Source organism: Vicugna pacos, chromosome 35 (assembly GCF_048564905.1).
Source record: "Vicugna pacos chromosome 35, VicPac4, whole genome shotgun sequence".
Lineage (NCBI taxonomy): Eukaryota > Metazoa > Chordata > Mammalia > Artiodactyla > Camelidae > Vicugna > Vicugna pacos.
The window spans coordinates 22016983-22031476 of NC_133021.1; the positions used below are offsets into that span (position 1 = coordinate 22016983).

Sequence of the window (14494 nt, forward strand, 5' to 3'; positions counted from 1 at the left end):
GTTTCTCTGGTGGGCAGTGCCCACCCTTACAGAGTCAATATACCTGATCGCGGGACTGCAGGCTCCATCCTTGATGGTCGTACGCTGCTGATTAGATTGGACACACTATTCTATTCTTATGTTGTTAAATAATATGGGTTTTTTTCACTGCTACCAAAGGGTCCCCAAATTTGGGGGTTTTCAGACACTTTTTTACACTACTAAAAATCACTGAGGATTCCAAAGAGCTTTTGTGTTATATCCATTGATATATACCATATCAGAAATCGAAACTAAGAAAATAAAAAGTATGTTTATTTCTAAATTAATTTTAAAACAGTAGGAAACTCATCACATGTTAAACAACTTTTTTTTATGAAAAATCATTATATCTTCCAAAACAAACGAAATTTAGTAGGAGAATTGATATTCTTGTACATTCATGCAAATTCCTTTAATGTTTGGCATAACAGAAGACATCTGCTTCTGCATTCAATCTGTTGTGATGTCACATATCCTGCAGCCACCGGAAATCTGCACTGCCTACTTGTGAAAGAATAGGAGAGAAAAAAAGTATTAACATTGTTACAGAAGCAATTTCATTCCTGTGAACCCACTGAAAGTGTTTCTGGGACCCCAGATGCCTCCAGACTGTAGACAGAAGACCACGGGTCTTAACTGTTCTTGCTTGTGTACTTTCTTGGATGAATTTTAGAATATTTTTGTCTCTTAATTTGGGAGGTAGTAATTATGTATTTAAAATTATGTCTTCTCACTTAAGGGTATTCTATGTCTCTCCAATAAACAGAATACGTTGTAATTTCTTACTAGCCCTTCCTTTTTCTTTTCCAGATCTCCCATAGTTTATCTTTTTAAAAATCATTCCTAGTTATTTTATGTTCTTCATTTCTATTGTGAATGGAATTCCTTTTTCCCAATGTATTTTTTTTTCCATTGTATTTTAACTGGTCATTGTTGGCCTGTTTTATTTTGTATGCGGCCATTCGGTCTCTATTAATTCTTATGTTAAATTATATATCTGACATGATTTAGTTTTTAAAGAAAGGACTTGACATTTTGAATCTGTTTATATGTTAGTATTGATACGACATTCTCAATATTCTGAGATTTCACTTTTAAACAAGATATATGATATTCTGAGACAAACTCACTGTTTAGCCAACTTCTAGATTTCCAAGATACTTTGTGAGGAAGGATCTTGAATATGCTGAATGCATTTTTGGCATGTAGTCAAGTGACCATACTTCTTCTTAAGACGGACGGACTGACAGATGGCCCGTTTGGTCTTCCCAAATTCTCATTTGGACAACATCATAAATGGCTGATCCATTTAGGCGATCAACACTATCACAGAATTGTTTATGGTTCTCATTTTTTGAGGGAGAAGAAGGTGTACCTATGTCCAAAATGTCCCTTGATGCTTTTCAGGGGAATCTGATCGGCATGGACTGACCCACTGAGCCCAGCCAGAGGACAGAGAGGACCAACTGGAGGGCTGATAACTAACAGGCCTCTTCCTAAAGACAGAAATTGAGAAGTTGCTACCTTGACTTCAGCTTGAGCCTCAACTTTCTCAAACTACTTAAGTGAGCTTGTGTCTGGAGGGGAGACGTCATTAATCACTTTCCCTCCCACTTTCGGTGCCGGAGCCTGCCGGCCTGGAGATGCTATCCTCGTGGCAGGAGCCCCACGTAGTCTGAGGGAGGCTCTTGGGAGAAGACACTGCGCACAGGCAAGGAGAATTTGTTTCTGCAAAGTGGCTCTGTCCGAGAGGGTTCCAGAGATTCCAGGGCCTCCCCCTGCCGCCCGGCCCCAGGCCGAGTGCCAGGAAGGCCCTAGCGGGTTTGCCCACCTGCCTGGGGCCCAGAGAGCGGCGCGGGGCGGACTGCGCGGCCTCCAGTCCCCCGCGATCTCGGGGGCCAAGAAAACACTCTTCCAGGGTCTGGAAACGAGTCACGGGCGGGCTGGGATCCTCGAGGCGCCCGCTGCCTCCTCCTCCTGCCGGCCTCGCCCCGCCCCCTCGGGAGTCCCGCCCCGGCCGGGAGCGCCCCAACCTGCGCCCCGAGGGGAGGATGCAGACGCCCGCGTCTGGCCCAGGCAGGGGCGGCGCCGCGGCCGCGGGGGCGGAGCCAGGCCGCTCCCCGGGCCGCACAGGACGTCTGGGGCGCGCGGGGCCCCGGGAGTGCGAGGACCCCAGGCCCGCCCTGGGGAAACCGGGCCGGGAACGAGAGCGGGACCCGTGCCGGCCGAGCCTCGGGAACCGGTGGCCGGCGCCTCGGCGGGTCACCCTGAGGAACTCCTGTTCAGGCTGATTTCTCTGGCGGCAGGTCGGTGGAGCTGGGGTCCCTGTCACTCCAAACGCCTCTGTTTTAAAAAGTGTTCTTTCTACGGAGTGGAAAAGTGCAGAAAAGTTAGAGACATCCTCCCAGAGAGGAGGTCATTCCGACCTGCTCACCAACAGCCCTGTTCTGTTCTGTTCTGTAGTAGTCTCTGTTTGCACCTTTCTAAAATTTTCCTTGTAGAAATTTAAAAAAAAAAAAAACCTTTCAAATAATATTTTATTGTTGATAGGACGATCGTTGGACTTAAGCCTTGAAATAGACTTTGTAATGGCACTGAAATATATCTTAAAAAGATTTTTGAAAAATTATGAAAACCCAAGGAAACCTCATGGATTTTGTTGTTGTTTCTGCAGTTTTCTTGGTGATTGTATGAGTGCTCTTAAAGCCTCTTAAATTTTTTTTAAATTTTTCATTGATTTAGTAACTTCAGAGTTGTTTTATACCAGCACAGGATGTGAAGTGTTCCTTGTTAGTTGTGTAAAAATACTAACCCTGAGGAATAAATTACCGTCCTGCCGTACTACCTAAATGCTTCTAAGTTCAACTTCTGCATACTCTCCCCAGATCCTTGATGCTTATCCCTGTAACACCTGCACTTGTTTGTTGTGCATGACAGGCCCAGGATCACAGGGGCAGCCTGGACGCTTACTCTGGGTCACGATATCTGAACATTATTATGCATTATTTTCAGGCTTTGCCAAAAGTGGGTGATAAAGTCAACAAGCTTCTGAATTGGCTGGAGCCTAAGTGCCAGGTTTTGACAGATAAATGACGGTGTGTGTTATTCATGCCATATTGATTTTTATTACATTATAAAAAGATAATTGTTTTCAAATGGGAAAATTTAGAGGTGTATAAAGTTTCAGAGATAGCTTGTTCTTTATGAGTATATTGATATGATGTCTAGGATGTGAAAAATTACTCTCATTTGTCTTAGTCTGTTTTTATTATTATTGTTGGGAACAAAAAAAGTGCAAAGTGGAAGATTCAGTGTGGTGATCTTTCATACCAGATTGTATCTGTTTGGAGGGATTGTGGTCACGTCACAAAAGGAGATGCATCATCCTTCACTTTTCTTTTTCTATTGTATCTTTACAGCTTGCTTTTTTGTGCAAATATTCTTTGAAAAATAACTTTTATCTGTCAAATCTAAACTGTTTGAAAGTCCATTAGTTGCTACTAATAGTGTGATAAACAAATATTTGAAAGTGCAAATATACTTTAGACTATAAGTGTAAATTATATAAAGTTTTGCTGTTTTATTATTTTAATAATTTCTGCAGTGTCAGTGCTCTAAACCATCACTTCCAGTTTGGGGGGGGGGATTTTTTTTTTTTTAACAAACAAGAGTCTCTTCATTAGTTTTTTTCCCCTGGATTGATAATTTCAAAGATTGTATCTAACAAATCCCTTTCCTTAGCAATAAGAAACAAACTCAGTTATTCCTTAGAGGATAAAAAGGTTTCCTTTAGGTTTTCAAACTAAACCATGGAAGAACCCTTACCCCTTTGGGGACACATAGGAAGTCAGGAACCACAAGTGGGAAGCATCATTCTTTTGAGCTGAAATCATCACAGAACATCAAATTTCCACCATGAACAACCTGGTATACCTGGTTTGTTTCCTGACTCTGCCATTTATTAGCATTATGACCTTAAAAATTCTCCAATCCTCAGTCTTCTTTTCTGAAAATGGGGGCTTCAGTAATGCTTTTCTAAAGGATTTCTTATGAGTATTAAAATTAAATGGTATAATGTGTGTACAACTCTAAGCCCAGTAGGTACCTGGCATATGATGAACAGTCAGAAAAATGCTAGCCACTCCTATGGTCAATTTTCCTGATGTCAGAGGGTGATTACGCCACGGGGAGGGTCTTGTTTATTGGCCATTTTTAACAAAGAACACAAAACCTCATGTAGAAGTCGTAGGCTGGTTGCATAAAGGCTGAATTTGGCTGGATTTGATATGTTTATTTGCGTCAGCTTAGTACTTTGAAATAATTGAATACTTTAAAACTATTTACCAACGTTTTAAAATGTATAAAGTTTATGTAAATTCCCAGAGTCCTCACTTCTGAAAAAAAGAGACAGCCGGGCAAGGCTGGGCTTGCTGAAGCCAGGACGTGGCCGCCCACTTTGGACGGGGCACGCACTCTCCACTTTGCCACGAAATATCTCCACTGCCTGCTCTTATTTCATCCAGATGTGCTTCCCTCCTGTGTTTTACCTCCTTTCCCTTTGTGGACATTTCCGTTTGTGATTTCTGACTCAGAGAATATCCCTTACTAATTTGAACAGGTTATTGTGTGGCCAAAACTATACCCCAACTTACATCCTTAAGAAAAGAGGAGAGTAGTCCTGGATTAGAATTTACAAAGCATAGTTTCCTCAAAGGACTCATTTGATATTTGTATCAACTCGGAGAATTAGTTCAGACATACATTCTTCTATTTTACAGCTGTGGATATTGAAGTTTTATAGGTTTGTACTAAAACTTAAAATATTGCTCTGATGACAGTTTTTTGGGGTTCTCATTAATGTCACTTTTTAAATATGGAGACATTTTCTAGGAAATGATAGCATTTTCTTTTCTTTTGGTTCCAGTGTTTACTCATGTACTTTTATCCCAGTAATTAGGGAATGAGAAAATATGTGGTGGAAAGCAGAGTACATGGATAGAAGTATATAAATAGAAAATGTTAAGCAAATTGAAGGGAACAAAACATTGGTTATGGCTCATTCAAAACAGACCATATGTACAACTGAACAAGTTCTGCTTTAAACCATACTTATTGCCTGTTATTGGAAAACTGGAAGGGGATGTCCAGTTCATCTAGTCTGTAGTTAAGCGAGACCAGAGATTTCTGTGAGTCTGTGTTTTAAAGTTCTGTGTGAAAGAGATACTTGAAACTTGTTTGGTGATTCAGCCTGGTGTCTCTGGAAGGTGGTTTTATATGGCAAACTCACTTTTCTGTAGACTGCTTTTAACCAGCAAGGCTTTATTTTATTACTTGTATGATCATACCAGGAGACTAACCTATACAAAAAATTAACATCAGGGACAGTGTCACTCATGGGTGCGGTACCTGTATGTGCTCCTGATGAGATGTGACTGGGTCTGAGAGAAGTTCAAGCCAGCCATGCGCACCATTGGGGAAGTGTGTAGGCAGAGGCTCCGGGAGGTCCTACAGCAGAGAAGAGTTTACAGTGTTCCAAGACTTATCAAAAGGCAGCTGAGGCTGAAGTCACTGTGAGTGGTGAAGAAGAACATGGATTGAGTTTAGGGAGGTCAGAAAGAGCCAGGTCATTCAGGATCTGGAGGACTTGTAAGCATATGGACTCTGAAGGATTTTTAGGAGGGAAGTAATGTAACCTGGCTTCTCTGTTGAGGTCCTTCTTGCTGCTCTGTCTGTGGAGAGAGACAAGTTCTGTAGCTGCCCTGCTGATGGTTCCAGAATCTCTCTCCCATTACAGGTAGGAACTGCCTTTAAATCTAACTTAAACCATATGAGATGCAGTTTGAACAGCTTGGCAGAAGTGGTTGCATAAAGGGAAGGACCTTCCAACAGTAATCTGCAGGAAATGTATGATGTGTGCTTTTAAAACTGAGAATCACAGTACTAAAATATTGCTTGGTTTTGAGTAAAGCCATCTGCTTTTCTTAGCGTCTTCTGTATCATGGGCAGATTGCATTTTCATTGAGAAATGGTGTTCTCTGTCTGGATTTTGGAAAAGTTAACAATTAAGCTGATTAATGCTTGTGTTTTATTAGACAAGAAAATGTGCTTATGTTCGCTTATGAAGCAGTTATCCCTAAATTGGGTTTCCAGCCCCTTCTACTGATAAATTTGGTCATTACATCTAAGGTATTAAAAGGTACTTGGAGAGAGTGATGTTCTGGTATTTAAGAACTTACATACTCTCCTCAATTATTATATGAGTTAAGAACTGAGTGTTAAGAATGAAGGCCCATTAATGCATATATTGCAAGAAAAAAATAACTTTTATTTTTCTATGTCTTCCCTCTCTAATATTATTTCTACGCAATTGTGCATTTAATCTCAGTTTTTAAGTTTCTTGCTACAAAATTCTATCCTTTTATGATCTTTTTAGTCTCTGCTATAATTTGTTAGTGTTGCTCATCTGTACCATCTCTTTTGTTTGTTTTTTTCTTGATCAGTCTTGTCTTTTTCTTGATCAGGGGCTTATCTATTTAAAAAAATTATCTTTGAAGAACTATTGTATTTATCAATCCTTTAATCAGCTTTATTCGTTTTCTGTGATGTCTTTAATTTCAACTCTTATCTTCATTTTTTTCTGCACTCTGCTTTTATTCTCTTTCTCTTTCTTAAAAGGTCTCTCCTTCTTAAAAGGTCTCTTTCTCAGGGGTTATTGTTAAACTCTATTTATTTTGGTGAAAAATATCTTTAATTTGCCTTTGATCATGAAATATACTTTTGTGGGTTTTTTTCTAGATTAACAGCTATTTCAGCATTTTGGTATACTATGTTACTGTTTTCTATTGAAACGTCATTCTAATTGTTTCCCCCCATATGTAATATATCTTTTCTGTCTGGAGAGTTTTAAGAGCTTCCTTTTGTCTTTGGCTTTCTTTTGTTTCATTGCAGTGTGTTTGATGGTGGATTTTTTTAAAAATTTACTGAGCTTCCTAAATTTGAATGTTCACACCTTTCACCTGATTGGGAAATTTTCAGCCATTATCTATTGCCTTTTCTCCATTCTCTCCTTCTCAAACTGATTAGATGTGTGTTAGACTGAATTAGTCAGGAAAATAGAATTAATATCAAGTTGTTCAACAAAGGGAATTTAATATGGTGCTATGGTCTGAATACTTGTATCCTCCTAAAATTCGTATGTTGAAGTCCTAATCACCAAGGTAATGGTATGGGGAGGTGAGGTCTTTGGAAAGTGATTAGGTCATGAGGGCAGAGCCTCATGAATGGGATTAATATCTTGTAAAAGAGACCCCAGAGAGCTGGCTCCTGCCTTCCACCATGTGGGGTTACAGCAAAAAGGCAGCCATCTAGAATGTGGACCTACACCCAACAGCCAATCCCAGTACCATGATCTGGGATTTCCAGGCCTCTAGAACTGTGAGAAAGAAATGTTTGTTGTTTATAATCCATCCAGTTTATTTTTATTAAAATAATGGAGCAGCCTGAACAGACTAAGATTTATGAGGAATTCGTTACAAATGTTTTAGGATATCTGAAAGCCAAAGAAGGAAGAAAGAGGCCATCTTAAGAGTTAGCAATAGCAAAAAAACTGCCATCACTCCTCAGGCTGCAGAGTTACAACAAAGAGATAGTCTTTCCAGAATGAGAAGTGGAGGCCATCCAGACCATGGCAGGTCTGCCCTGTGGGAACAGGGTAATCAAGGAGACAGCTGCTGATGGAGGCTCTACATGACCAGAGGAAGCAGGGGGAAAACACCGCCCCCAGCCATCCGGGCTCCTGCCTGGCACTCTCACTGACAGAATGAGGCAGGAGAGGAAGCCAGTGGGACAAGGAATGTGGGAAATACAGTTTTGAGATGTCAGCCCCCAAGTTTCAGGACATGGAAGTTCATGCATGGATCTGAGAGCAAGCCCACCATTCCAGCTGCTCATCCGTATCTTTCAGTTTGGCTTTCCTGTTTTCCATTACTTTGTTTCCCTATACTACATCCTGAATAATATTTTTATTGTAGTAAAATGACATGACGTGCAATTTACCCTTTTAACCATTTTAAAATGTTCAGTTCAGTGGCATTAAAGTACATTCACATTTTTGTACAATGATCACCACCATCCAACTGCACAAGAAGTTCTGCCTGTTCAATAATAATTCCCATTCCCTTCCCCGGCTCCCCTAGCAACCACAGTTGGACTGTCTGTCTCTGAATCTGACTGTTCTGGGTACCATATGTAAACAGAATCATACAATATTTGTCCTTTCATGACTGGCTTTTTTCCACAAAGCATAAGGTCTTCTAGGCTTTTCCATGTTGTAGTATGTGTCAGAATTTCCCTCCCTTTTAAGGCTGAATCACGTTCCATTGTATGTATGTATTTATCCATTCATCCATTGACGGACATGTGTGTTGCTTCCACCTTTTAGCTATTGTGAATAATACTGCTATGACCACGGACGTATCTCTCTGAGACCTTGTTTTCGATTATTTTGGATATATCCCCAGAAGTAGACTTGCTGGATCGTATGGTAATTTAGTGTTTTCTTGAGGAACCACCGCCTCGTTTTCACAGCAGCTGCACCATTTGACATTTCCACCAGCGATACATTAGGGTTCCCATTTCTCCACACCCTCAGCAATGTTTGTTTTTCGTTGCTTGATAATAGCCCTCCTAATGGGTGCAAAGTTGTATCCCTTTAAGGTTTTGATTTGTGTTTTCTTAAGATTAGTGATGTTGAGCATCATTCTCTATGCTTATTGGCCATTTGTATATATATTCTTTGGACAAATGTCTGTTCAAGTCCTCTGTCCATTTTTAAAAGTAGGTTATTTTGTTGTATTGTAGGTGTTCTTTATATTCTGGATATTGACTCCTTATCAGGTATATGACTTGCAAATATTTTCTTCTATTTTGTGGGTTGTCTTTTCACTTTGTTGACAGTGTCTTTTGATGCTCAAGAGTTTTTAATTTTTATGAGGTCCAATTGATGTATATTTTACTGTTGCCTGTGCTTTGGTGTCAGATCCAAGAAATCATTGCCAAATGCAGTGTCATGAAGCTTTTCTTCTATATTTTATTCTAAGTTTTAGAGTTTTTAGCTCTTCTGTTTAGATCTTTGATCCATTTTGTGTTAACTTTTGTATGTGGTGTTAACATGAAAATTCAATTTCATTCTTTTGCATGTGGATATCCAATTTTCCCAACATCCCTTTGTTAAAGAGACTTATTTCCCCATTGAATGGTCTTGGCAGTGTTGTCAAAAATTATTTGACTGTATATGTAAAGTTTTATTTCTGGGCTCTCCATTTTATTCCATTGGTCTACGTGTCTGTCTTTATGGCAGTAAACTACTATAGTTTTGCAATAAGTTTTGAAAGCAGAAAGTGTGAGACCTCCAACTTTATTCTTTTTCAGATTTCTTTGGGTTATTGGAAGTCCCATGTGATTTTAGGATGGATTTTTTTCCTATTTATGCAAAAATCTCATTGGGATTTTAACTGGGAATGCACTGAATCTACAGATTGCTTTGGGCAGTACATATTGACATATTAATTCTAATATCTTCCAATACATGAATGTAGGATTTTGGTGAAGCCATTTGAAAATTTCTGTTTCCTGTTTTCTGTTCTCTGTTCATTTCTCTCCAATATTCAACAAATACTTATAGAGTACCAGCCATGGCTTTGGAGTCTTTGGGATACATCAGTGAACAACTTGGATAAAATTTCAGCCCTCATGGGCCTTACATTCTAGTAGCATAGAAAAACAATGAATAAAATTTAATAAACAGGAAATGGTATGCAAGGAAATAGTAAGTGTTATGAAAATAGAGCAGAGTAAGGGGGACCAAGAGTTGGGAGGTAGGATAGGGTGGAGGAGGACAGGCTGAGATTGTAAATAGGATGGTCAGGGTAGGATTTGTTGAAAGGTGAGGGCTGATGTAAGCTGAAGGAAGTGAGGGTGTAAGTCATGTGGATATTTGGAGAAAGATAATTCCAGGCATAGAGAAGACACAGCCCAATGAGAGATTATCCTTGCTGTATTTTAGCATGAGCCTGCAGGCCGTTTGGTTATTTTGTAAATAAGAGTTAAGTTCAGGCTTATTAAAGCAGTCAGAATAATTGCTGAGATGAATGTCACAATCCTGAAGTAAGTTCGTTTTGTATTGGATTATGGTCTCTTTTCTATCATGGAAAAAAAAACCCTCAATAGCTTAATCTATAATACATCAATTCAAAAAGATGATTCTTCATTTCTAAAAGGTATCTTTGCAAGTACTTTTTCAGAATTATGGCAAATACATATATCAGAATACAGTAAATGTGTGTCAAAAGTAATTTTTAAGCAATTATGTTTTAGTTTTATGAGCTAGAGAATTATTTTTTATTCCATGACTGCTAAAGGTCTAGGAAAAAAATGAACATTGCTATGTAGAGTGCAATTTACTGTAATCATTAAATAATTAATTATTTACCCACTGTGACTTTTTTTATATTCTTAAAGAATAAACAACTGGGTATTCCAAAAGGTACAGTTTAGAAGTTGTAAGATTTGTTTCAATTCTAACTCTTGAAATTCTTTACTGTTTAATTTTGAGGAAGTCACTTTAGGCTTCATTTTTTCCCTACTTGTTGGGAGTTTTGTTTGTCTTAAATGAGATTTGTCTAAGAGCTTTCTGTTTCTAAAATGCCTGTGCTTTTGTCATTCTGTGATAATAGTTTTTTATTGTTTTATCACATAGTGATGCACTGCTTTACATATTTGTCTTACTGAGAAATTTAAAGAAGAAATTATATTTTAGACCAATTTCTGTTCTTGTCCAGTGTCCAGCTCTAATACTGCTTATTTTCTGTATCTTTTCAAGATACTTCAGAATTAATTGCTTCTTCACCTGGGCTACTACCATCGCGCTTCATGCATATTTCTATTAACACTTTTGATAATATATTATAGTTACATTTTTATTTTCCTATCCACGAGTTACCTATCTTTGTATCCCCAAAACTCTAAAATACTTTGTGCACATTTGGTGTTCAGTTATTTTTAATCGAATTCTCATGCCCGTATATGTAAAGACCAGTGGTTAATTCCTAGTAGTTAAAATAGCAGAAATTAAAATTGTGTTCAATAACATTACCACTTGAAAGGCTGTATTCCATAAATGAATGTTTCTTCTGGTTGAAAACTCCTTTTTCAGACTTCTAACAAGATTTAATTTGGTCTTTTGGTCTGACTTTTACATTATATGGCTGGCATAAATGCTTATTTGCATGACTCAAGTCGATAGATGTAAGAAGTAGTTATCTTGTCACTGATTGTGAAATCACTAAAGTGGATGATTATTACTGATTACCTCCTACTTGTTCCTTTGCATTTTGGATCAAAAGCACAAATTTCATAAAGATTAAGTGTTCTAAGAGTTATTCATAAGTGTGTTTTTATGTAGTGATATAATTTTCAGCAGGCATTCATAACCATTTACTGGATGATGACCCCTTAAATATAATGAATCAGAATATGATCCTTATTTTGTTTAGATTTTCTAATTCTTTTCAGCTCCTCCTAATCCACATCTCTCTCTCATTTAGAAACTTTTTTAAAGAACTGTTGATTGATTTATTCAACAGCTGTATGTTTAACATCTACTATATGCCAGGCACAGAGTTAGGCATTATTAGATTAGTAAGTGAGCAAGATAGATAAGGTCTTTGCTGTCAGAATTAACAGATAAAGAAACATTTGCCCTTTTAGCCAGCATTTCCTAATTATCTACCATACCAATAGGTGTCATTCTGGGAACCGTGGATACAGTAGTAAAAATAACAAAGTCCCTTCCATCTGTAGCTTATGTTCTGATGAAGGAATAAAATATACAGGGAAGACCTTTCTGAGACTGTGATGTTTAAGCTGAGATATGAAGGATGAGATGGAACCGAAGAAAAAGACTGAGACCAAAGAGCAATTACTGGGGGAGGGTATAGCTCAGTGGTAGAGCACATGCTTAGCATGCTTGAGGTCCTGGGTTCAATCCCCAGTACCTCCATTAGATAAACAAACAAACCTAATTACCTCCCCCCCCAAACAAACAGAATTAAATAAATAAAATAGAATATATTTTTTAAGAGAGCAACTACTGATAATATGTGGAATGAACTCCTTATGTTTGGTGCACATTGGTTAGTAGATTTTGAGATGCGAAGATTAAGGAGTTTATTATTGCTGCCATTTTTTTCACTTAATTATTCGATGAGGGCGTTGGGAAGTTTTGGGGAGGGGATGAACAGCAAAGAGGCAAGGCTTTGTGGAGAGAGAAGTTTGAGGAGAAGGATCACTGTGAAATAGTCTCTCCAGAGAGAAGGGGATGTACAAACCTGGGAAGTGCGGTAGGATTGCTGGGCGCTGCTGGAGAGTCTAAGTTTTCATCCTGAATTTAAAGTGAAACCGTTCGGTATGGTTGTGTGGTTTTCTCCAGCTACAGGTGCAGGTGTGAATAAGATGTAGAGCTTAACCAGAGTTGGTTTTTTCGCCCCAGGGGAGAAAGAGAGGCAGAAGCGTGCTGAGGGCATTTGCAGGGAAGTCCTAATCATTCAAGCTGTAGAATTGATGTGGGGGAAGAAGAAAATGAAGAGGGAGTGAGGACTGAAGAGAGCTGATGAATATAAAGAAAGTGAGGAAGCAGTGGATTGGTGGATTGGATGAGGTTGAACGTCCTGGTCAGACAAGTCAATTTCATGGGCTAGTAGTATTATGTGATAGTAACACATTTATTAAGAGATGTGCTTCTATGGGTATGCACACACATACAAGCGCTACTGCAGTCAACTTTTTAACATTGAAAAGAGTGAGCTTTTGCATAGGTAATTTAAAAATTCTGAGGGCTGCCACAAGTTCTGTTTGCTCTTTCTGTTCCTTTTTTTTTTTTTTCTTAGTCATTTTATACAAATGGTTGAATGCAATATACGGAGAATGTGAAAGGTTGAAAGCACCACTTGGAAGATTTTACCTCAGGTTATATATAAAATTTCCTTTTTAAAATCACTTGGCCTCATTGGCCGTATTCTCCCAACTATTTCAGCCCTGTGGTAGGTGCTGCGCATACAGTGGTATCAGATCAGGGTGGGTTCAGAGTGCCCTGGAGTACAGAGGTGGTCATACAACCCAGATGGGATGGAGGGTGGTCCCATCTGGAGGAAATGACCTCTAAACTAAAATCTGGAAACATAAGTAAGAGTTAGAATTTAGCAGAGAAGCCACAGGCAGAAGTGGGAGCAAATTGTGTATGTTAAGATCCTCAAACAAGAAAGAAGTAACCTAAGGGATCCCAAGTGGCTGGTTTGTAGTGTCTGAGGGAAGATGTGTTGAGATATGAGGCTAGAACATTAAGCAAGGACCATAGATTAAAGGACCTGGTAGGATGTGGGAAAGAAATTTCATCCTAAAAGCATTGGGGGATTACAGAGTTTTGCATAGAGCAATAATATAAAATACAGTCATTTTAAAGTGTGCGACTTGCTTTGATGAAGAAGTTGAATTTTATCATCTCTAAAGTTAACTCTAAAATTCTTTGATTCATGAGTATAAAACAGTAAATCAAAATGATTTAAATATGTGTCTCATTTTAATCTGAAAATAATTAGTAACAATTAATATGGGACTGTATTAAACATAGAAAGCCCTGCTTACAAAGCATTTTTAGACTCATATTAATCTGTTTGCAAAAAAGAATTGAAAGTAAAATTTTCTGTGACCCCGAGGACATTTGGTTACTGCTGTGTATTTTCCATCGTATCAGTGAAAATGTTAGATAAATTCCCATGAGTCTATGTGTGCTGTTTAATATCACCAATCAAATGTAGATTAAACTCTGTTCTTTTCCTCTCCAGTGAATTAAACTTTTGAGATGCTTCCATTAGTTGGAAAGACAATCATCTTTGCTAACTTTCCCGATCCTTCAGACACATGGGAAATCACTGAGACGATTGGCAAAGGGACTTACGGAAAAGTTTTTAAAGTGTTGAATAAGAAAAATGGCCAAAAAGCAGCAGTCAAAATTCTGGATCCAATTCATGTAAGTCACATTGCTTTGTTTTTTATTTTTTCCTGCTAATCAGCTTTTGAAAAAAAATCTGTATTAAACAGGCAAAATGTCAGTAGGCAACCTATATTGATTTATTTATCACAATGTCAGTTACAATTTGAAGACAATGTTGTTGTTTTTTTTTTAAAGTCTACTTGTTAGATTTTTCTTGTCTTTGTATGCTTAACATGTATAATAGGGCCCAATAAATACTTGATAAATGAATAAATATATAATACAATTAAGTGTATAAATAAATACAGCTCTTAACAGCTCAATAGTTGATTTAAGATCATTTTAGACTTTATAAAGTTGTCAGAATACAAACTCATGGGTCTAGACGTAATCCTAAAATGTCATCTTGACCAGATCTCCTTTTCT

General features: G+C 38.2%; 1 protein-coding gene across 1 annotated transcript in view; it reads left to right on the plus strand.

Annotated features, from left to right (window-relative positions):
* The first annotated feature begins 2165 nt into the window (after nt 1-2165).
* Nucleotides 2166-14494, plus strand: part of MYO3A (myosin IIIA) — a 184574-nt gene continuing 172245 nt past the window's right edge. Inside the window, exons 1-2 of the mRNA XM_072954981.1 lie at nt 2166-2327; nt 13920-14104. Coding sequence (XP_072811082.1) covers nt 13937-14104 — 168 coding nt within the window. The 5' untranslated portion in view covers nt 2166-2327; nt 13920-13936. The remainder of the gene's footprint in view (nt 2328-13919; nt 14105-14494) is intronic.